At 50.0% G+C, this 24,196-nt stretch overlaps 1 protein-coding gene across 1 annotated transcript in view; it reads left to right on the forward strand.

Moving 5' to 3' along the window:
- GFPT1 (glutamine--fructose-6-phosphate transaminase 1) overlaps positions 1 to 20,738 on the forward strand; it is a 33,936-nt gene extending 13,198 nt beyond the window's left edge. Inside the window, 16 exon segments of the mRNA XM_032712460.1 lie at positions 669 to 803; positions 1,735 to 1,796; positions 2,451 to 2,467; positions 2,470 to 2,529; positions 6,243 to 6,321; positions 6,323 to 6,343; positions 7,509 to 7,672; positions 8,411 to 8,506; positions 8,791 to 8,888; positions 10,298 to 10,418; positions 11,848 to 12,005; positions 14,005 to 14,119; positions 14,450 to 14,577; positions 15,471 to 15,638; positions 15,947 to 16,108; positions 16,697 to 20,738. Of these exon segments, the coding sequence (XP_032568351.1) occupies positions 669 to 803; positions 1,735 to 1,796; positions 2,451 to 2,467; positions 2,470 to 2,529; positions 6,243 to 6,321; positions 6,323 to 6,343; positions 7,509 to 7,672; positions 8,411 to 8,506; positions 8,791 to 8,888; positions 10,298 to 10,418; positions 11,848 to 12,005; positions 14,005 to 14,119; positions 14,450 to 14,577; positions 15,471 to 15,638; positions 15,947 to 16,108; positions 16,697 to 16,741 (1,629 nt within the window). The 3' untranslated portion in view covers positions 16,742 to 20,738.
- The last annotated feature ends 3,458 nt before the right edge of the window (positions 20,739 to 24,196 follow it).

Raw genomic sequence — 24,196 nt, forward strand, 5'->3', positions numbered from 1 at the left:
CCTCCTTGATCCCTCACACCCCTGCTCCCACTCCCATTCTCCCACTCTCTCTGTTCACATTCCCTCTCTCACTCCCTCGTTATTCCACTCACTCCTTCCCCCTCCCCACTCACATCCACTCACACATCCCCCTCCTCCTCACTCCCCGCTCATGTTCTCACACTCACCCCTTCACTCACTCTCTTCCACTCTGCACTCACTCCCACTCACTGCTCTGTGCTCCCTTCCTCATATTCTTGCAGTTTGCAAGGCAGGAAAGAAGGATGAAAGGAAAATGTGAAGTGAGGAGAGAAAGAAGGAAAAAATGAAAGGCAGAAAAGTAAAAGGAAGAGGAAAAGTAGAGGAAGAATTCAAAAAAAGATGGGAGAAAAGAGGAAGAACAACTCAGTATGGAAGGATAAAAACGAGGAAAGAAGGAAAGGCAGGAAAGAAAAAGGTCGGGCAGAAGAAAAAGAAAGGCAAGAAAAGGGAAGGAAAAGGAAAGATGGGGAAGGTGGGAGCAAAGAAAAGTTATGAGGAAAGGTCAGAAAAGTGAAAGGGAGGGATAAAAAGGAAAAGCAAGAAGAAAAGTTAGGAGAAAGGAAGGAAAAGCAAATACAGGAACAAAGGGAGGAGGGAAAGGGGAGGGAAGGCAGAGGGCTGGTCACCCACACGTGCTGTCGCTGCAGGAGAGCAAAGGCTACGACTTCGAGTCGGAGACGGACACGGAGAGCATCGCCAAGCTGGTCAAGTACATGTACGACAACCGCGACAGCGACGACATCAGCTTCACCACCCTGGTGGAGAGGGTCATCCAGCAGCTGGTAATGCTGCCAAGGCAGGATCCAGCACAGATACACACTGCCCAAAATCAGCAGCTGCCCTCCAGCACTGCCCAGGGCAGCCTGCCCGTGCCACCGCTGCAGGATGCTCGGGGGCACATTTCTGTCTCTCCTGCCTCTGGCAGTTCATCTCAGACATGCCTTTGGGTTTCTTTAATATTAGTCAGTACTCATCTGGAAAATGTCTCCATTTTGGGGCACAGCAGCCCTCGGAGGCTTCCAGTCCCTGAGGTGTGGGGGGGCTGAGTGTGGGAGATGGGAGCAGGCCTGGGAGAGATGGTGTGAAGGTGAGTCTGTGCTTCCAGTCCTTCCTGGAATCTCCATCTGGGAGAGCTGCTGACCCCTTGTGGGAACTCCACCGCAGAGCCTCTGGTTCCACGTGTCAGTCCGTGCCCAGCCATGTGCAGGAACAGAATCCATCACAATTTACCTCTCATCCCAGAGCACCTCCTTCAGGAGAGTTTTTCAGTGATTTCCCTGCCAGGAGCAGCAACAGGCCAAGAGTGTGTGTTGCTGGCAGGTTTGGCTCACCTGTACGTTCTGTACCACCTCACCTGGGCAAACACCCCAAGGTTTTGGTGCTTCCTTTGCCTTTGTAGGTCCCCTCACTGTGCTCTGAGCTGATGCAGGAGCATGGGGTGGGTAACCAAGGCTGTCTGGCTGCAGTGTCTCTCTGGGGTTCAGAACACTCATTCCATGGTTGAGGATGCACTGCCCGGGCTCAGGGGAGGGACATCCTTCCAGGGTGAGGGGGCTGCAGCTACGGGTGGTTCTGGAGACATCTGTGAAACCACCTGTTTGGTGTCTCTTCCTTGTTCCCAGAAACACGGGAGCAGCTTCTGTACTGGGAATACTGAAATGGTGCCCAGGCCTCACGTGAAAGGATAAACAGTTTGTGTTTCTCTTGTTCCAGGAAGGTGCTTTTGCCCTTGTGTTCAAGAGTGTTCACTATCCTGGGCAGGCCGTTGGTACCAGGTAAATGTGGTAGGGGTTGTTTTTATCACACTGTATGTGCTGGGCTGAGAGTGGCTGTTGTTTTTAATTTCCTTTCTCCTATTTTCCATCTACCATAACGGAAAATTCCCAGAGATATTTGGAAAATGTCTTGGTGACTAGCTGTATGACACCTGGTCTGGTTGTGATAAAAAAGCTTTGGGGTTTTTTTTGTATACTATGGCTGTGATTTGAAAGAAGATAGTTTTATCTTTTGCTTGGTGTTTGCCATTGTGGCAGCACTTGGGTGGGTCCTCCATTTGACCTGGAAGCTGAGCCAGCCCCATGTTCAGGTTTTCTGCCTGACTTTTGCACATCAACATCAGCTGGGTTGGTTTAGCCACACATGCGCCTACACAGGTGTTGAGTTTTGGTGCCAGTGCCTGTTTGTGGGTACGTGCAGTGAGGAACAGTTCCCAGTTCAGGTGTCTGTGGGATTGCAGTGACCCTGGCAGAGTTTTCTCTGACCTTCAGACAGGTTCCTCACATCCTTGTGTTGTGTTCATTCCGAGATCCTCTCTCTCTGTTGTGACCTCTCCTGTTTGCAGTGTCTCTGGGAGGCTCTGGGGGCTCAGCTGCCGTGCTGGGGTGGGCTGAGGGTGGGCTGTGTCTGAGGCTGTCCTGCTGTTCCTGCAGGCGAGGCAGCCCCCTGCTCACGGCGTGCGCAGCGAGCACAAGCTCTCCACCGACCACATCCCCATCCTGTACCGCACCGGTGAGTGGGACCCCTGCCCCTCTCCTGGCCACAGGCACAGATCCTGCAGAAACCTGTGTGCCTTGGGATGCAGATTGTACTTTTAAACTGTTGTCTGTAAATCGTAAATTAAACCGTTATCAGAGATTTTTTTAAAGTAGGTTTTTAACACATGCTCTGTCACCACATCCCTCGTGTCAGTCTCCGATTTTATAATCAAAGCTTTAATGTCCAGTGGTTGCAAGGAAAATACATCTTAATAGAATAAAATGGAATCATAGGATCACAGAATGGTTTGGGTTGGAAGGGACCTTAAGGCACATCTCATTCTACCCCTGCCATGGGCAAGGACACCTTCCACTAGCCCAGGTTGCTCCAAGCCCCATCCAACCTGGCCTTGGGCACTTCCAGGAGTGCTAGAATAGTTCAGTACAGTACAGGTTAACAGTATAGTTAAACACAGATACTCAGATATATATTCTGTGTGTGGCATATTGGCATTCCTAGACCTGGCTGTTTTCAAGAACAAAATGACAGAGCTTTATAGGCTGGAGGCTTGGCACGATCCCAAACCTTTCCCTCACCCCCCAACAGCACTTTTAAGCATCAGAATTGTCACACACCCTTTGTGTGACAATCTGTATTTAACGTACATTTATGTTGTCTGTCTGTCTTTGTCTCACACAAGGGTTTTGCCACCACAGACACACAGTTACACCCTTGAAAGGGAAAAGGGACTGAGAATTACCCTGTAATTTGCTGTTGTCGGAAGGGTCTGAACCTGTTCAGTCCCTGGGCCCTGGACTCGTGTTCTGAGCAGTGCAGGGATCCAAAGGAGTTGATCCAGAGCAATTGCTGTCCTGTCTTGCTGCTTCCTAACGGTGTAGCTGCTCCCTTGCTGCAAGAACCAGTGCCAGCAGCTTTGCCTCTTGGTTGTGTTGGATAATTAGCAGTAATGCTTTATGTGTGTATGTAACACTATGTTTATTTACTGAGAGTCTGAAGTTTGGTTTGTTTTTTTTTCCCAATTGCACTTCCAGCTGTACAATCTATGGATCATTCTTTTGATGGAATATCCATAAAAATGGAGGAAGGTGCCTACCAGAAAAAAGCTAATACTGGAAATTTCAGACAAATCCTCCAGTTCCTTAGGAAAGGAATCACAGATGACACAAAGATGCATTGTCACTTTAATATGTGGTTATTGCTTTCTGTGTAGGGTAGTGAAACAAGTGGGATAACCAGAATTCCTTCTTGATCAGAAACACCATGAGCAATACACAGGAAAATCCACCCACCATCCCATTTCAAATATTGGGACATAATGCTCAGCATATGTGCAAAACTGATGACAGTGCACGTTCCCTGCAGCTCTGACTACAGGAGGAAACAATAAATTACCTTAGAAAATAAAGACCACTAAACTAGGAGGCTGCTAATAATCCTAATGCAGGCATTGTCCAAAATTCCTTCTGGAATTCTGCTTGTCAGAGCTACATCTTCCCCTGACTGTGTGTGAGGCTGAACTGAAGCCTCTGGTCGAAGCATTAAAGTTGGCCTGAGGCTGGAACTTCTTTCCCTCTGCTCATTTATCAAGGTGAGCCATTTTTAATTCACATTAAGTACTTAACTTGTTTTAAAGGGCAACCCTTCACATGTGATTGAGGCAGTGAGTTCACATCTGAAGCAAGGGAGCCCATTTCTGTGAGAGAAAAAAATCTGATTCTCAGTGGCCTCAGGCACTGGCAGCTCAGTGGGTGGGATCTCAGAAACCCCTCTTGCTGGAGGAGGAACAAACCTGGATTTGTGGAAAGGTGCACCGTATTCTCTGCCAAGAGCTGGTTTACCTGGCTACAAACATCAGGTGAGATTTTGTTTCTTTTTAGCAAACACAGCTCTCAAGTGAGTGTGAAGTGTTGAGAGTAAAATTCTGAAGTCAGATTAACTTTAATTCCCAGGGACTTCAGGAACCAAAGTACCTCAGCTCTCAGGGAGGCTGAAAAACTGACTCCCCTGCCCATTCTTACTGTACCTGTGTTTATTCTCCATGGTGTCTCCACTTTTGATTCAGAAGGGAAAAGAGTGAAGGAATAAAGGATTATCTCTGTGTTGCTTCTAAATTCTAGTAAACGAGGGGTTGGTGCTGGAGAGCAACAATCCAGATTCTCTGTAGATAAATGGACAATCTGTGGACAATCCATAGATAACATAATAACCACAATTGGCTGATAATGCTCACTGCAACTTCCCAACCCCTCCTTGGAAATCACACGCATACTGCACGTGTGTGTGCACAGTAAAAACATGTTCCAGTTCCAGCTCAGTGTAGAATCTGGAATAAAGGAAAGCAATGCAACATAATAAAGTCAGTGCAGGAAGTGTTGTATTTGGAGAAACCAAATTTGCATGTTTTGATCAGGTCTGGGTGCTTCTCTTGGGGAATGGCCACTAACAAACAGCTCTGCTCTGTCCTGTCTCAACACCAAATCAGCCTGTCTTGTCTCAACTCAACAACCAAGATGTTGTTCTCCTCATTTACTGACTTAATAACTCAAGTGGAGGGCTCTAAATCCTTTCTTCCTGAGTACCAACATGAAAGCAGTATTTTTTCTTTACGTTTTCATTTGCAGAAGTACAAATCTAAACACCGTGAGCTGTACTTACATCGCTGAATCAGATCAGTGTCCAGTAGGTGAAACAACATCAGGATTGTGGAATAAATATAGAATAGAGTAACTTCAGTGCTGTTGTTCTTCAGCAATAGCCATATTTTGGTAGATAAGCTGGTTAATCCTCCCCCACCCTTCCCATACCCTGCACAGTGACTGGCAAATGATGTTGCTGGAGGCCAGTGCTGAGCAGTAGGTGTTGGGTCTCATCTGCATTCCTGATGAGCTTCACCACTGAGAGGTATTTTTGAGGAGGAAGATTAGAGAGTATTGGGAATTAGCAGAGTATTCCAGAAAGGATCCCTGGTGGATTTCTCTAAGGCTGAGCACAAGTTTTTCCAAAGCTGCCTCTCAGTCCTGTCCCCTCCAGCACACCTGGATCCCTCCTGGCAACAGCCCAGGGCCCGCAGCAGGTCTGATTTTTGGATCAGAGTGAGGTGGGTGTATTTGATAGCACAGGAACAACGCTGAGCACTTAATCCTGGATTTCCTGAGCTGTGTCTGACCATGAGCTCAGCCAGACAACTGGGCTTGGGTTACATCTGCTGTGCTCAGTGGAGCACTGTGGTTGCACAGGTGGCAGCTCTGAAAGAATTTCCCCAGTGCTGAGAATATTTGACAAAAAAAGAGCAATCCTGCTCCATTTCTGAGAGCCTCAGGAGAGTCAGTGAGGCAGGAGCAGGGGAGAAACTCAAAATCACACCCAGGGCAGGTTCGAGTGGGTGAATGTGGCTGCTCACGAAGCAGCTTGATTCTCTGCTGGTGGAGCCACACAGAACTTCCATTTGTTTTTACTTACATTTTCCTCTACACTTAAAACCCTGCACTAACACTACACTTGCAGATTGAATGGGAAAGGACATAAACCCCTTGCAAGCAAACTGAGAACGAGCACAACACCACCGAGTGCTGCTGTGCTGCCCTGTCCTGTCACTGCTCCACTCACTGTGACCACCCATGGGATCAAAATAGTGCTTCATGTTGGTACCGAGCCTTGGGGCCTCTGTGGGTCTGACCTGTGCCCAGGTGTCCATGTGGGCAGCTTCTGATCCTCGTGTCTTCCAGGGAAGGACAAGAAGGGAAGTTGCAGCCTGTCCCGTGTTGACAGCACCACCTGCTTCCCCGTGGAGGAGAAAGCTGTGGAGTTACTTTGCTTCTGATGCTAGGTAAGGTTCTTCAACCTCTTTTAGTGTATATAAAAATATGCTGTTTAAAGGTGAGGCCTTGAACAAGAGATGGGGAGGTTGTGGTTTCTTTGTGAATAAAGGAAATGATGTGTATGTGGCCATTGCTTTACAAATATTAACAGAATCAGAGTTTCTGGTCAAGGAATGAATGCTCTCCTTGGAATAGTGGTGTTACCCTTCTTCAGGCACATCTGTTGATAAGATTTCCTAGTGATAGGAAACCTGAGAGAGTACTGACCTAAATTAACAGGACAGATGCTAATTACCAGGAGAATTGTGTTGATTGTCTTCACACATGCAATTCCTTCATCATCAAAGGTGTCTTACTGTAATCCCAGAGGGAGGAGAGACTAACTTGGCTGCAGCCTTAGCAGACCTTTTGGGATTCTCTGTATTAGGGAAATGAATGCTTGCTCCAGGAATGTAAAAATCCTGCAGTGGTTGACTTCTGCAGCTTTTCATCAGGGTATTTTGGAGAGTCTTAGGACCCTGATGTGTTCTGGTTTTAAAGCTTTTCAGTGACTTGCTCAAGGTCAGGACAAAAGCTACTAAAATAGGAAGCTGCTGTACCTGAGCTCAGCTGAGAGAAAGCACAGACTAAAACCTGGCCACAGATGATAAACCCCTCTGGTAATGCCAGTATTGACCCTCCCCAGGTAAGCTGCAGGCAGGGGAGGTGTTTGATAGTATCTAATTCTTGGGGTGCTTCTGAGCAGATCTCAGTGGGCTGTACCAGGGGGCCAAGCTGTCCCCAGTTCTGCAGATGGGGAAGATAAGCCACAGTGGCTTATCCCTGGAAAAACCAAGGAGGGAACCTGCTCCTCTGGCTGAGCAGCCTGTGTGCCAAGGCAAAGCACTGTCCTGGCTTCACTGCCCAGCTCCTGGTGGTCACATCCCAGTGCTGCACACGCTGCTGTGTCTGAGGAGTGCAGAGTTTCTCCTTAAAGCAGGCACTAAAATTAATAATGAGCTGGGTGGAAAAAATCCAGTTCCACTGGCAGGGTGGGAATGCACTTTATGGGACTCGTCTGATTTTAAGAGAAATTCCTTTGAAATGAGCAACTTTCTCGGATCAGAAGCTGTGTGTTGGGCTGGGGAGGGGCTGCAGCTGTGGGAGTCTCACGTGAGTGCTGTGTGTCCCCAGTGCTGTCATCGAGCACACCAACAGGGTGATCTTCCTGGAGGACGACGACGTGGCGGCCGTGGTGGACGGGCGTCTGTCCATCCACCGCATCAAGCGCACGGCCGGAGACCACCCGGGACGGGCCGTGCAGACCCTGCAGATGGAGCTGCAGCAGATCATGAAGGGTGAGAGCTCCGGGGGTCACCTGTGCGGATGCACAGACCCGCCCTGCAAACACGGATAAATGAGGCTGGAAGAGACCTCTGGAGGTCACCTGGGCCAGTCCCTGAGCCAGGACCAAGCAGACCGGGGTGTTCAGGCAAACCAGAGTTGTTCAGTCGAGGCTGGAGCATCTCCAAGGACAGAAGCATTTGGACAATGCTCTCAGGCACATGGTGTGACTCTTGGGGAGGGCTCTGCGCAGGGCCAGGAGTTGGACTCAATAATCCTTGTGGGTCCCTTCCAACTCTGCATATTCTGTGATTCTGTGAAATCCCACAGCCTGAGCACCTGCCCCTGTGCTTTGTTACCCTCATGGGGAGAAAAGTCCTTACATCTGCTGGGACTTTCCCTCTTGCTGTTAACACAGTAATGGGGACAGTTGCGGGGCTGAGAATTTTATCTCCTGCTCAGAGCCAGCCGTTTTTTCCAAGATTGATCCTTAGCAGACTTGCCATTCCGGATCTGCCCCTTCACTTACACCTTCTAGGAATTTGAATCGAGCTCTCGTGATGAGCTGATGCTTTGGCAGAAAAAGGAGTATCAGTTTAATAATCTCTGACTGGTAACTGGCCTGTTAGTGACTCTGCTCCAGGCTTCTCCCTATAAACACAGGAAAAATTTCAATTACCAGGAGGTAATTTAAAATTGAAGTTACCAGGAGGTAAAGTGTTCTAATCTGTTTTCTTTCTTTTTCTTCATAGGCAACTTCAGCTCATTTATGCAGAAGGAAATATTTGAACAGCCAGAATCCGTCGTTAATACGATGAGAGGAAGGGTCAACTTTGATGACTACACCGGTAATTGAGATTGAGCCTCCTTCCTTTCTGACAGCTCAGTGTCCAGCAGTTCCTCACAGCAGTTACAGGGGAGGCAGCAGGGGATGACGTGGGGGATGAGAACCTTGCTGGTGTCAGATGGTGTGTGTGCCCCAGGGTGCCTCCAGAATTCCACCTGCTGGTGGCAAGATCTTTGTGTGATATTTGTTTGCTGAGTGGTTGATGGAGGTGGTAACACATCGTGGTAGCACCAGCGATCTTGGCTACCCGGCCCCCCTAATTTCCGTCTTTGAATCTTCTTACAGTGAACCTGGGTGGGCTGAAGGATCACATCAAGGAGATCCAGAGGTGTCGGCGTCTGATCCTCATCGCGTGTGGCACAAGTTACCACGCGGGCGTGGCGGTGAGCGAGGGCTGAGCCGGGAGGGGGCTCAGCTGGGCTTCAGCAGCAGGCACAGAGTCACAGCCAGGAATGGCTTGGGCTGGGAGGGGCCTTAAAGCCCATCCAGTCCCAGGGACACCTTCCACTAGCCCAGGTTGCTCCAAGCCCCGTCCAACCTGGCCTTGGACACTTCCAGGGATGGGGCAGCCACAGCTTCTCTGGGCAACCTGTGCCAGGGCCTCCCCACCCTCACAGGGAAGAATTCCTTTCTGACATCTGATCTTAGTCTACCCTCTTTCAGTTTGAAGCCATCACCCCTTGTCCTGTCCCTCCATCCCTTGTCCCAAGTCCCTCTCCAGCTCTCCTGGAGCCCGTTCAGGCACTGGAAGGTGCTCTCAGGTCTCCCTGGAGAGTGCATGGTGTGTACCAGGCAGGTTAAGGACTGATTTCAGGTTCAGATGGAGCCAGTGCACTCAGGTGAATGAAGACCCTCGTGAAAGCTGCAAACACCAGACTTGCAGTTACAGCAACAGCAGGAGGAAAAAAAAGCTGAAGAACCTGAATACTTATGGAAATGTTGCCTCTGACTTTCGTGGTTATGGAAGGCTTTAAAAACCAAAACCTACTCTATTGTAAAAGACAGCTGGCAGGGGAAGGACAGTGCAAGAGCAGAATGCAAATGGTGCAGCAAGGCAGGGGCTGCCATGAGCCAGGAAGGATTTCCTGCTGTGATGGGATGGGCCTGCAGACATCCCTGTGCTTGCCCAGTGCAGCAGTTCCTCTCTGTGTCTCAGAGCAGCACTGGCTGTGCCTGCAGCCACAGTGGGGTTCTGTCCTCAGGGTCTGACCCCCCATGGGTTACAGGGGAGGGGTCACTGGAGCCTTTCTGAGGGGTAGCTTAGCAGCCTGAAATGTTGCAGTTAAAAGTGCTCACAGCTTTCCAGAGGAATCCTTTCCTCTTCTCAGCAGTGCTGCAGAGCACAGCGATGGGAACTGACTGACAGGGGCCACAAGAGAACACGTTTGTCCCTCCTGATCAGCCCTGTAAGATAATTCAAACATGGACTAGCCAACAGCCTCTGGCCTGGCCTGGATATAGGTCCTGGTTTCTGAGTTCAAGGTACCATCTGACAGAAGGACACCCTGCATTATATAATACATACTGAGGATTATATAATAAGTGAGACTGACTTGAGAACAGTCTCCCTGTGAGGGAGGAGTTTGTGCTGCCAAGGCAAGGGCACGTTACTGGGGGCAGTTGGTGACTTGAGTGTGGGCCTACTGAGTAACCAAAACATAACCCAGCACTGATGCTTACCTGGGATTTGGAGAGTAATATTTTCCAGTGTGTGGCAACTAGAAGGCTTCTTTGTGCTGCAAACACTTGGTTTTATAAACATGATGTCATACCTGCCATCTCCTCGTCCCAGACCCGGCAGGTGCTGGAAGAACTGACTGAACTGCCTGTGATGGTGGAACTGGCCAGTGATTTCCTGGACAGAAACACCCCCGTGTTCCGAGATGACGTCTGCTTCTTCCTCAGCCAGTCAGGTACAGCTCCCTGCACTCCTCCTGCCTGCACACAGCAGGGAGGGAGGGCAGGGGCAGCAGGGCCAGACCCTGGTGCTTGTCTGTGCTTTGCTGTGGGACCTGTGAGGGGAGGACTGGGCACACAGAGCCTGGAGATGGGGAGACCCAGAGTGGTTCTACTCCCGTCCATCTGCAGGGTTTGGGTGGCTGGGCTTTACATATGGTAACAGTGGTTTTGTTTCCTTTCTCTGTGAGGAATTATTGCATCAATCAACAGACTAAAGCGTGCTGCTGAGCTCTGGGGATAGGCAGCTCTTTGGAATAGTTGTAGTTCTCTAGTTAAAGCACTGCCATATGGTGGATTGGAACCACTGAAGAAATGAAACTATTAGACACAAGTATCAAAAAATACAACCACCTTGGAATGGAGTAGGAGATAAAAGGCACACTGAAGCATAAAAAAAAGTATATGATGTGTATCATATTCATATTTTCAAAGACAACTGCAATACAAAAATACCTTGTTTTTCCCTCTTAGTTGCATTTACCATTTCAGATTTTTATGACTGATCTTCAGCTGTGGCACTAAAACTGGTCATTGCTTTATCCCCGCAGGTTAAAATACTCTTTTGGTAGCAATTTTGTGTTCTCAGTAACAAGTGTTTCAAACTATCCTCTTTGGGGGGCTCATGGTCAAGTTCTCCCTGGGGAGAACTGTCCCAGTCGAACAGGGAACACTCCTTAGGGCACAGGAGGGGCTCCATCTTTCCCCCGAAGTGTTGGATATGGCAACCTAACAAAGATTTCCCTGGAACCTGAGCTCGCTCACCAGGCAGTACAAACCCAAAGTGAATACTGAGCTCAAAGAACTCTTTTCCCCCACCCACAAATCTGGTTCTGGCTGTAGATTCCCACCCTGCAGGACTTGCTGTAAGTGGAGCAGTGAGCAGGGCAGGTTTGGGCACCGAGGGACGAGGGCACTAAACTAACCTTGGAGTTTCTGTTCTCTGTTGTCACCTTGCATGTGCAGCACTCAGGGGTGTGTCCTTTTAGGACTAAAGCAAACTGGTGACACAAGCAGGGACACACAGCACCTTCTATTCTTATGCCATCTCTGAGATCAGCTCACGAGCAGCTCCAGGCATCCCTAATACGTTTTTCCCTCATCCCTCCCTGCCCCAGGTAAATTTTTATTAACCAGAAAAAGGAAGAAAGTTGGGTTTGTTGAAGAAAATACCCTTTTTGTCCCCTTTTATCGTGAACCACATCAGAACACTGAGTTTTCCTTGCCCCAAGTCCCGTTGTTAGGTTTTGTGTTTGGTAGCTCTGCCTGTGCTGTGTTCAGGGCTCAGGCAGTGTGCTGGGGCTGGGGGAGCTGCTGCAGCAGGCACAGAGCTCCCAGAACGGGGGAAATGGCAGCAGGACCCAGCCCCTCCCTCCCTGTGTGCAGGTGAGACAGCAGATACCCTGATGTGCCTGCGGTACTGCAAGGAGAGGGGAGCCCTGACCGTGGGCATCACCAACACAGTGGGCAGCTCCATCTCCCGCGAGACCGACTGCGGGGTGCACATCAACGCGGGCCCCGAGATCGGTGTGGCCAGCACCAAGGTGAGCCCAGCCCCAGGGGGAACCCAGCACCAGGGTGAGCCCAGCATCAGGGTGAGCCCAGCATCAGGGTGAGCCCAGCCCCAGGGTGAGCCCAGCCCCAGGGTGAGCCCAGCCCCAGGGTGAGCCCAGCACCAAGGTGTGCCCAGTCCCAGGGTGAGCCCAGCACCAGGGTGAGCCCAGCACCAGGGTGAGCCCAGCACCAGACCACAGACCCCTCCAGCTGTTGGTGTCACTGTCACTGCAGCTCCCCCTGAAGGGCTTGGCTCTGATGTGGCTCCCCCGTTTAATACTTTCAGTCCCTTCTTTCCTGTTGCTCTCAGTTGTTGTGCAGTCCCAGACCACGTGCCCAGCAACACTCTTCATTTTCTTTTTCTTGTAGCTTGCAAAGGGTTTTTTTAATCTCTTTTTTAAATGAAATGTTATAAGGAAATTATATTAAACATTGAAAACAAGTGGCTCTCAGAGAGGATGATTTCTAAAAGACAAGAATTCTCTCTTTGCCATCATTTGTCTTGAGGTGCACACTCAGTTTAAACTTAAGTCTAAAGATTGATAGACAAGGCAATGGAAAGCTTGACTGCTCTTAAGTCCCTGACAGGCACTGCTTTACCAAAGAAACTCTGATATTAAGACTATACTTTTGCCAAGTGGTGGAATGGTTTTTCACGGAAAACCAGTGTCCACCTAACAGGATTACTCACGTGTGCTACAGTACAAAATAACTTGCTTTGCTGCATTTCATTTTGATGAAGTGCTTCTGCATGGTGAAATCTGCTTTGGTTTAGTTATATTTAGAGGCGAGATGATGTCAATCTGTTACATAAATTCAGCCAAAAACCACATTCGAGTTTAACAGTTCATTGGGGAATTTGATCATGGAAAATTCACGAGTCTCTTACAAGAAACTCTTGAACGGGTTGTTTGTCCCTGTTGTTCTTGCATGGCCAACAGTACAGTCTGGAGATAAATGGCATTTTTTCTCTGCTCTTGTGGGGGGTTATCAAAGTTGTGCATATTTGAAATAGGAACTTGCAAAGGTTCTGCCCTCAGGTTGTCCAGAACTTCACTTTGAGAATATTCTAAACAACCCAAGCATGTCAGTGTGGCTGCTTGGTGCTGTGGGCTTCTGTGACCTCCAGCTGCACCAAAGCAGAGCAGCTCCCATTCCATAGCAGGCTCTAGTCAGCATAACTGAAGCTTTCCTGGATTCCTCCAGAGCTATTTAAATCTGCAGTAGAGCAACATGGAAGTTTGTTTGATCATTGCTTAGAAAGGGATAGAAATACTACAAACCTCAATCTTATTTCTAAGAGACTTCAGTCCCAAGCTGACCCCACAGCCCATTTCATAACAGTTATGTTGCAGGGACTTCAGAGGGCAAACTGTGCAGCAGCTGTTGGAGAGTGTCCCTCATGTGTTTCTGGGAATAGAATTGCCCCAGTGTGAGCATTTCACTGCCTGTGCAGGGGGTTCTTCCTCAGGGTCAGTGGCACCAGTCACCAGGGCCCAGTGGGCACAGATGGAGCCTCACCCAGGGAAGAGTTCAGGGTCTGTTCTTAGAGAGGAGAGGTGGGAAATCACTTACCTGGCCTGAGGTCCAGAGGAATTTCAGCTGGTTGTCATGGGCTTCCATGTCCCTCTCCAGTCAGTGGCTCTGCCCATCTCGTGTTTGCAGCATTTACCTACAGTGAAGAAAGACACAGGTGTGGTCACAAACCAGAGTTTAGGAGTTGTCAGAGAATCTCAGGATGTAAAACCTTGACTGTGGTGTCTGACTGTCTTGGAGCATGAGGAGATCATTGTGTGCCTCCCCCTGGAGATCTGCTCAAATGAGATTTGCCCTGTGAGCTTCGTGTTCATCTTTGCTACTGAACTGGAACAAAAGCTGCCACTTGGTGCTGCGTTAAGAATAAAGCCAAGAGCTGGCCTGAGGGTTTTACCTGGTAGGTGACAACTACCTGGTTGGTGCCACAATGACACGTTTCCTCTCTCCCCCCAGGCCTACACCAGCCAGTTTGTGTCCCTGGTGATGTTTGCCCTGATGATGTGTGATGACAGGATTTCCATGCAGGAGCGGCGCAAGGAGATCATGCGTGGGCTGAAGGGGCTGCCAGGTAGGACACGTTGGCTGTGCTCTCCAGGGGATCCCCAGTGCCCAATTAAACAGTCCCTGGGGGTTCAGACAAAGGGGAACTGCTGCAGTCTTTGGGAACACCCGGGTCTGAGCAGACCTGGACCAGCCACCCTGGTCTGTGAGTGCAGAGGGGCTGTTCCAGTGACCTGGCAGCCATGTTCTCTCTGAGGGCTCAGACCACTAAACTAGACCAGTAAAACAGGCTGTTTGCAGGTCCCTACTGTCTGTGCCTGTGAAGGATGAGCAGTGTGTGTAGTTTGAGACACAGGCTATGAGCACACACAATTTGGATTCTCCTCCTTCCTTTTAGACTTAATTAAAGAAGTGCTGAGCATGGATGATGAGATCCAGAAGTTGGCCACAGAGCTGTACCATCAGAAGTCAGTCCTCATCATGGGACGTGGCTACCACTATGCCACATGTCTGGAGGGAGCTCTGGTAAGAGATTTCCTTATTTAAAGCTGGTTCAAACACATTTATCTGTGGCCTTTAGATCTCTGTGCAGGGAGCAAGAAGGGCCTACAGGGGTTGTGAGTGCAGCTGGCAGCTCTGGTGTGTGGCCAACCTGCTGGGTCAGGTGGGGGGCACTGGCACAGGCTGCCCAGGGAAGCTGTGGCTGCCCCATCCCTGGAAGTGTCCAAGGCCAGGTTGGAGCAGCCTGGGCTAGTGGAAGGTGTCCCTGCCTATGGCAGGGGATGGCACTGGATGAGCTTTAAGGTCCCTTCCAACCCAAACCATTCCGTGTTTCTGTGATTATAAATAGCTAAAAGTCACCCTAACAATGCTGAGGCTGCTCCTCAAGAATTCCCATGTCACAGGCTACACTGGGCTGAAAGGGTGTGTTTGCCCTATTCACACTGGGAGTGCTTTATTGTGACACACTGGGCACCCTAATAAATCCAGGTCTTTGATGTGTTGGGATGAGCTTTCCAGAAACACTCACCATCCAAAGCTGTGTGTACTTTCCAAGCCCATAAATTGCAGTTTTTACATTTGAGGAGACTCCTGTTGGTTTAAGTGCAGTCCCCCAGTGACCTGCAGGCATATCCCAGCCTTTGCCTGCCCAGTCAGACTGTGATGGGGGATATGTTGGCTGATGGCAAGTCACAAGGGCTGTGGTGGGTTTGGTGTTAGGACTGTGAGTGTTAGTGGCAGCCCAGCCCAGGGGCACTGCTCAGATCTGGGTTTTCAGGCTGACTCGTTTGCCTGTTGGATCTGGGGAGAGCCAGAAAGCTTTAAAAACTTACAAAGTGGAGGAATCCACAGAGGTGGTTAAAAAACAATAATCACAAGTTTGCTCCAATTTTATGAATTTTTTTTTCCTCACCTAGAAAATTAAAGAAATCACCTACATGCACTCGGAGGGGATCCTGGCAGGGGAGCTGAAGCACGGCCCCCTGGCACTCGTGGACAAGCTCATGCCTGTCATCATGATCATCATGAGAGACCACACCTATGCCAAGTGCCAGAACGCCCTCCAGCAGGTCATTGCACGGCAGGTGAGGACCTGGAGTGTCTGCAGGGCCTCAGAAATGCTGCTTTTAATAGAGAAGCAGTTCCCAGGTTGTTCACGTCAGTGTCACTGCCCAAAATGGGAACCCAGTAAATATTGTGAGCGTTTCAAGAGCAGTTCTTGCAGCAGCCTGGTGTGCTCTAGTTAACCCTTAAATACCCTCCAGGGCTGCCCAGGGGATGTGAAGCTGTTGGGTTCCAAATTAAGTGATAAGTTTTTGCTGCTGATGCTCTGAACAGAATGAGAAAAGGACTTTCCAAACCTGCTTTTCCTCAGCATTTCCCTCTGTCTCAGGGGCGACCTGTGGTGATTTGTGACAAGGAGGACATCGAGACCATTAAGAACAACAAGAGAACCATCAAGGTTCCCCACTCAGTGGACTGTCTGCAGGGGATCCTGAGTGTCATCCCCCTCCAGCTGCTGGCCTTCCACCTCGCCGTGCTCCGGGGATACGACGTGAGTACAGCGCTGCTTCCTTCTGCTCTCCTGTGTGCTCTGCAGGGCTGGCACAGTGCCTGGGTGAGGCTGGCAGGCTCTGTGGGTTGTCTGTGTAATGCTTGAGCTGCTGGAACGACCAGGGTGAAGGGCAGCCCTGGCCAGTGCAGACCTGGGGGGAGCCCAGGACACGTGGCTGAGTCTGGTGCAGTGGAGTGTCTGTGCTGGGAGGAGCTCACAGGGTCTGCAGGGCTGCTAGGAGGCTCAAAGGAAGGTAACAGTCCTCAGAAGGGTGTTTGCAAGCAGTCTGTTGGTGTTAGGTACTTGGTCTTAACACAGACACTGGCCTCGACCTGTTATCGGTGACCTCTTATCATCTGAGCACTGCAACAACCTGGACTAGAGGGATTTGCTCCTGGTTTTTGACAGAGGAGTTGTAACAATCAAGGTGATGGACTTTTTCTGCACTGATTGTGCTAAATTGATATGAGAATATGTTCAGTTGTTTTCAATTTAAAGCAGAACAAACGTTCCACACGTTACAAAGTTCTACACAAAAAACAAAGTGTGTAAATACTCACAAGCGTGTTCTTTCTCCTCCCTCTGCAGGTTGATTTTCCAAGAAATCTGGCCAAGTCCGTAACTGTAGAGTGAAAGATCATGAATCATAGGGGCAAAGGGGAATTAAATGAAAGACTTTTTTTGGTACCAAAATAACTTGATTTTAAAGCCCCCTAGGTAAATCTTATTTTGGTAAATCATTGTTTGTGTATAAGATCACCATAATTCCATTACATTAGTGATTGTCCAGTTGATTCCACATGCTATGTCAATAGCTTTGGGTTTTTTTTGAACAATAGACTTCCATGAAAGATGTTAAATGGTTTTCTTAAAGATTACTGAGTCTAGTAGGTAAGAGGCCCTCCACTTTACTTTGAGCTGATGTCATTGTCTCTGCCCCAGTGTGGCTCATTCCAGTCGTTGATGAGAAAGCATTGAATGAATTAATCTCCTGTCATGCTCTCAGGCAGTGAAGCAGGACCCCAGAACATACAACTGGAACAAGAGCTGGTGCTGGTCATGCTTGTGCAGATATTTTACCAGGGAACCAAACTGTAAACAAGCCTTTGGGGTGAATTTCTGCCTCATGTACAGAAGGGAATCCAACTGCCCTGCCACGACCTCCTCGATTCTGGGCACGTGGGGACTGTGCCAAGGAAGTAACTTTGCTTCAGCAGGATTTTATCTATGCCAAAAACATAGCAAGTGACAATCTCGTGTAGCCTCGGTGGCCTGGGCTCTGTGTGACACCAGCACAGAGCTGCTGTGCCCAGTGGGACACTGGATGTGACTGGGAGCACTGGGGGGAAGGAGGAGCAGGGCCAGTGCTCGCTCTGTGCTGGTGTTTGTTGGTGCTGTGGGCTGGGTTTTGTTGAACAGGTGGGAGTTTTCCTGTGCTGAGGGTTTTCCCCTTGCCCTGAGCACGGGGGGGACTGTGACACACCTGAATTCCAGCTTTGTGCTGTGTTTTTGCTGCAGGTCACTCACTGCTCTGGATGCATTTCTGTATTTTTACCTTGTGTCTCTCCAGCAGAGGTGGCACTAAAGCTCCTTCCTGAGGCTGATTTAGCCAGAGTCCCCTAATGACACCAAGGGCTCTGGTGTATTTAGCAGCAGTTTATATGTGTCAAATTCAGCTGGTTTAAAATTGAAGGGGAAAAAGGCTCCATAGACACAACAGAAATAAATACCCTGGTAATAGTTTTATAACAAGCTTGCAGAGAATCAGAAATGACTTGGAAAATATGCCCTCAGGACTTAAAACCTGACTTGTTCAGAGTCATCAAAGAGCAGTTACTATGTATTTCCTAATGCAAAAGGGTGAATTTCCTACCATCTTGCTGGGTTTTGAATTAGCCTTACACAGGCACCCTAAAAGAAAAACCACGCTACAAGGCATAAAGTGAATATTGCAGGTCACTCACTGCCCCTGAAAAAGGGCTTTGCCAAGTGCAGTGGCTGGGGACTGTGAATCCTGGTTCCCCTGGCACAGGGTGACACTGCTGAGCAGTGACCCAGGCTGCTCCATGACTGCTCAGATCCAGTGTTCCCAAAGACTCTGTAGCAATTCTACTTTGGATGAACCCACAGTGACTGTTTCACTTCAGTTCACTGTCAGCTCAAGGCTCAGTTTTATTATGTGTGAAAACTGTGTGCCTGGAAACAACTTTTCAAAACCAGTGTATGTGTTTATTAATCTGTCATATTCAGACTATTAATTTATGAACACATTGTGCTGCCAGTGTCTGTTTAAGAACAAAGTAGTAAATATTGCATTTTAGGTGAGCAGATGCTGTGTATGAGGCACTGCCCCATGACAGCTGAGCCTCTGCCTAGACATGACCAGTAGCCCTCCCTGCTTCAGCTGGAGATGATAATTGTCCTTGAGGAAAAAACAAGGCATGTTTAGTGCTGACTGGTGGAAGACCACTCCTCTTCCTCCTCCTCTCTCCTCCCACCCAACTTGCTTAAGAGAAACTGTGCAAACCTGTCCCGTGGGGGGCTGGATCCAGGCAGGGCTCCCCCTGGATCCCCCCAGCACAGGGAGGTGCAGTGTCCCACCCTGTGTCCTTGGATTGGGATCTCCCAGGAAACAACCCTGCAAGAGAATGATTTAAGATCTCTTTCCCTATTGCAGCAGGCCTTGCTTTTCCCCTGCCTTGCACAGGGCCCACCAGCTTGCCAGGTCTGCCAGCCAAGGGGGGCAGACCCCCCTGTTAGATACCAGTTGCTGTTCTGTAGAAGTTTGTTATTGCAGGCTGTTAAATATTTATGAAAGTTGTGTACAAAGAGGACCAAAGAACAGGAGTCTGAGTTAGAAATGTTAAGTCTGACACTCCCACGTCAGTGTAACTGTACAGATAGTGCTGAGCTCTTTGGGTTTGTGCTGTGACAGACAAATCCTTGTTCCTTGGAACTGAAGGATTGAACTCCCGAGGGATCAGGGGACAGTGGTGAGCACCCACCTCCTGCAGCAAACTGCCTGCAGTGTGTCCAGCTCCTGGCTGCTAAGGCAGAGGGGTAGCAGCTCCTTGCCACCAGGCTTTGGATGTTGTAGGGCTCGGTGTCCAAGGATGCTCTGGAGCACCCCTGCGTGAAGAATCTCCCTGCTGAGCGTGCAGGGAACCCGTGCAGCGTCTCGGTGTTGTTGTTGCCATGCAGTGTGAAATGAGAATGTACAAAGGACTCTTTTAGCTTTCCTTACCTCATTTTGTCCATGTGTTGCATTTTGATGAACAGATGATGTTTCTCTTTTCCTTAGAAAACTTTTAGAATGTCTTGTGATATTTATTAACAGCCAGTCAGTCTTCTGCTCTCCCAAATGAATGTTTTGCTTACTGAGCCAGTAAAATTCTCTCCTTCCTCACTGAGGTGTTGAAAAAATTCAGTAGCCCTGTCTCTAAAATTGAGCCACAGGTAAATACAGATAAAGGCCTTTCCATCTGGAATAGCAGCTCCTATTCCATTCCTTTGGTCACAGTTTATTTTGATGTGAGTTTTCCTCCCCTCAAAGGGGAGCACATGCCCATGGGTCTTAGGGGGTTTTAATTACCAAAGAGCAGAGAACTTCCAGCTCAGCACATGTTGTTTCTGCCCAATGGGTCCCAGACAGATTCCATGCTGACAGGAAGATTCCACACACATGGAAATTAGGCTGCATGTGGAATATATGGAATATATGTCAGCAAGGTTTTCCCTCCTGGCTCTGCTGCAGAAGGGAAGGAACAGCCCTTTCCCAGGTTTGTCACAGGAGTCAGCACTGTTGTACAAGCAGTGTCTGGGTGCCCTGTCCTTGTGAGGGGCAGCACTGACAGGCAGATCCATCTCCTCTTGGAGGTGGATTCACCCTCTGTCCAAAATCCTGCCTGGACCCTTACTGGGTCAGGCTCAACCCCTGCACTGAGGGAGCCAAAAGCTTCACACAGACCCTTTCCCAGCCCAGTGGGACAGAGCTCACAGACCTGACATGTAATCCTCAGTTCAGAGCCTTAAGCCGAGCCCAGACACACAGTTTGGTTGAGCTGCAGTGTGAAACATCTAAAGGTGGAAGTAAAACCAACCCAAGTGCAGAACTGGGCTTTTCCCCTCTCTGGCTGGTCCCTGGCAGTCCCTGATGCCATGAGGAGGTGCCTGGTGGCCCCAGCTGGATGGAGGCAGGGACTGAAGTTCAGGGCTTGAGTAGCACATCAGTGTTTAGCTGTGGCTAATTTAGATCCTACCTGAATGTCCAAACTGCCTCAAAGCATGGAGTCCCTCCTCTTCGTCAGGAACAGGAAGAAGAGAAACAAAGAAGTGTTTGGGTTGCATAAAAGGAAAAGAAACTCTTTGCCTTCAATATAGTTTCTGTAAATAGCCATTGGAGTGGCAAAGCCCACGTTTCCTCCCTTGTAGATCTCTCTGCCTCTGCTGTACATTTCCAGCTGGCTTTGGGTTGTGGGGACCAGACTGTACCGTGTTTCCTGTCGTGTGCTTGATGCAGAAGATGTCTTACTTTTGTCTGTAGCGTTTTATAATTTGGGTTTTGTCTTTTTGCTTACTTTTTTTGTATCTCACCCTTTGAATAAATCAAGTGCCCTACATTAAACAAATGAAATTACTGGTCTTTAGTTAAATGCTGTGAGAACAGGTGTAACCCCTGTGGAAGTTCAGGGCAGGGTGTTCAAAGCAGAAAACCTTGGGGCTTAGCTCTCCCCTCCTGCCAGCCAGGCTGTTTTCAGAGAGAGGTACAGCCTGAATTTCATCTCCCTTTCTCAGCTGTGATTTTTTTCCACTCTCCAAGAATGCCCATGAAATCCCCCTTGGGCAGAAGTGTTTCTGTTACCTTCTGTACCTTAATTCGTATTTAATTACCTGGTTTCTGTCACTAAGTCAGACCAGTCACAGCCGCACAGCCCATACCTGACTTGTGCTCAGTGGATATTACACAAATTCCACAACTTCTGAAATTCCTGGTTTCTTTTCCAGGACAGAGCCCTGTCTGGGTCAGGCAGGGCCAGGCAGCTGCACAAAGCAGCCCCAGAGCTGCTGAGCTGGTACAATTAAGTGCATGTTCTGCTCAGACAACAGCTGGGGGCTCAGTCGTGGCTAAAACATGCCTGGGTGACCCCCAGTGACAAAAGGATGTCTGAAATCCCACCCCTGCTGCAGTTGGAGCTGCTTGTGGATTCATTTCCTCAGGGATCTTCACCTCTCCAGGGGAGCAGCATCAAACACATCTGTTTATTTTGTCAGACAAAGTGAGCAGCTCAGACTTCTCTCTCCAATGCCTTTCCAAGTGCCAGCACTGGAAGGTCCAGAGGCTCCTCTCTGGAGCTCCCTCCCTTGGAACAAGGGTCGTGTGTCCTTGGGAGCACAGGAAAAGCTGGGAACAAGACTCTGCCTGCTTGGCTCTGCAGGGATAACCAGCAACAAACAGGTCCAACAGCCCCACACGGGGGCTGTCCTTGCCATGGCTGGGGTCACAGCTGCCCAGGACACCAAAGGAGCAGGGAACAGAGCAGGGACTCGTCCTGGGCAGTTGGTGGGTGCCTGAGGTGGCTCCAGGGCTGCACCAGCCTCAGCCTGTCCCTGAACACCAACTGCTCCTGGCTCTGCACCACTGAGGGCTGGGACGTGTCAGCTTCTGTCACAGGCTGGTAGGAGGGGACAGGGCACCCCCGTTTCTGTCCTTCACCCCAAGGGCTGGACCCTGAGGAGCTCCAGTGCTCTTTGCCCACCTGGGCCAGCCATTGACACAGCACGTCTCATTTGAGCTGATACACATGGCCCTGGAGAGGCAGCTGCAAAGGGCCACGGGCTGGGTCCTTCTCCACTCAGTCTGAGCTCTGGCTGCCAGAAAACCATTTCCTTACATCCTGATGTGGCAAAGAACAGTCAGACACAGGGCCAAGGACCCACAGGCCCCATGCACAGAAACTCTCCCATCATGCGCAGTTTGCCTCATATGAGCTGACACTTGCAGATAAATAAGCTCCCAGAAGCCAAGAGGGACTCAAAGAAAAGCATAAGCATTTGGTTTAAATAAATTATATTAGATTGTCTGCTCCAAAGCTCTCCTGGGCCCCTCTAGAGCTCCCTGACACGTTCCCCTCACATCCCCACAGTGTGTGGACCCTCAGCACAGGCAGAGCTGAGCCTCAACCCGCTGCTGCCTCTACACACTCAAGGAAGTTTCTTTAATTTGCCTCTGTTTACCTTCACTGGTATAAAGTGGTGCTCACCTGGGCTTTTGGGAGGGCTGTGCTTGGCCAAGACCCTGGGAATGGTGGTTTTTCCACACCTCATGTTCTTGCTTTTCACCACTGCAGAGCACACCTGGAGCACACACAGCAAATGCCCACATAGGGCAGAGAAATGGCACCTGCCCCCCCAAACAACCAGTTCTCAGGTCACTGTAAGCTGCTCGGGGGGAAGCACAGTCCATAGGGAAAAGACCCCTTTGGACATGGAAAGGTTTGGAAAGAAGGCTGCTGTGCAGCACGTTGGCTGGACACAGAACAAGGAAGGGGTGTTTTGCTTGTAGAACTGATTCCCACTTCCCAGGGTGCTGTTTCACACTGGTTTGGAGCCGTCCTTAAACCTCCTGCTCTGCTGCCCAGGGCAGCTGCTTTGAGAGCAGTTCCTTGCACACCTCAAAGGTAAAAGCTCTGTGCTGATCCCTCCCCAGGAGAGCAGCCAGGCACACTCATCCCAGGGTGTGAGGACACACCAAGTGAAGGAGCCACCCCCACTTTGCACAGGGAACACAAAGCCCCAGGACAGCTCCTGTGACCCACGGCCTGACCTGTAGGGCTTGTGGCTCCCAAGCTCTGCAGCAGCCCCCAGGATCCCCAGTGCTGGAGCAGGACTCCCAGGCACTCAGACCATCAGTGGGGGGGGGTTAAGGGCCTCAGCTTTAGTGACAGCTGATGGGACTTCCTGGGAGACGTGGAAAAATGCTGCACAGGGATGGAGATTCCCCTCGGTGGGGCATCCTGGCCCTGCCACTGGTGAGCAGCTGCCTTCCCACTGCCCACTCCTGTGCTGCACTGCCCACTCCCTGCTGCTGCATCTGTTGGTGCCTCACCACCTCCCCAGCTCCTGCAGCTTGCAAGGCCCAGGAGGAAGGAGGAACAGGCTGCAGCAGCCCAGCTTCATCTCCAGCTCTGCTGCAGCTCCCTGAGCAACCTCTGCCCCCAGAGCCCCGAGGGTACCCCGACCACCTGGCAGAGGAGCCCACAGTGCTCTGCACTTATCCAACAGCAGACCAGCTCTGTCCTCTCCCAGAAGGATCCAAAACCCTTTGGTGCTGCTGCAGTGGCCCAGTCAGATGTGGACAGAGAGGCCACGGAGACATCCCAGACCATCAGCTCCCGTCGGAGGCACAGCCTGACATGGCACTTGGACACTTCTTCAGCTCCAGCTCAGACATAAAAGCTGTGTTTCTGCAAGCCTGACCCAAAACCCACCCTGTATGCTTGAAAAGAGGCTGTTTCTGACCTATTTCCATGCATTTATCAGCTGATTGGAACACAGTGCAGGCACTGGAGAAGAAAAGCTGGCTCACCAGGATGGCCAGCTCAGTGCTGAGGAGGTGACCGGGCCTCAGAGAAAAATCAGACCCACAAATCAGGCAGGACAGGACTCCTTCCCTCTCCACAGTCTCATTCTTTAGGCCAAATGAAGTATGTTCCCATGGTCCTTATGAATTCCTATGGAAACAGGCTCAAACAAACAGACTGCTGGGCTGTGTCTGGCGGGAGCAGCAGCAGAGCTGTAACCCAGGATCCTGCAGGGGCAGCAAGCCCAGACACACTGGGGCACTCCCAGCAGCACCCCGGCCCAGAGCTCAGCCCAGGCAGGCTCCCCAGGGCTCCCCTGCACTGGGACACACACAGGGACCAGTGCAAGATGGGTGCCAGTGTGGCAGGACGTTCAGAGTGGTGGGAGGGCACCCAGGCACCTTGTGAAGGACAAAATTACCTGCACAGGCAAACCTTGGCTGTACCAAAGTGCTGCTGCAGCTCCTGCTCAGAGGAGCAGTCAGCAAACCTGCAGGGATGCAGCTGG

This window comes from Chiroxiphia lanceolata, chromosome 28 (assembly GCF_009829145.1).
Source record: "Chiroxiphia lanceolata isolate bChiLan1 chromosome 28, bChiLan1.pri, whole genome shotgun sequence".
NCBI classification, from domain to species: Eukaryota; Metazoa; Chordata; class Aves; order Passeriformes; family Pipridae; genus Chiroxiphia; species Chiroxiphia lanceolata.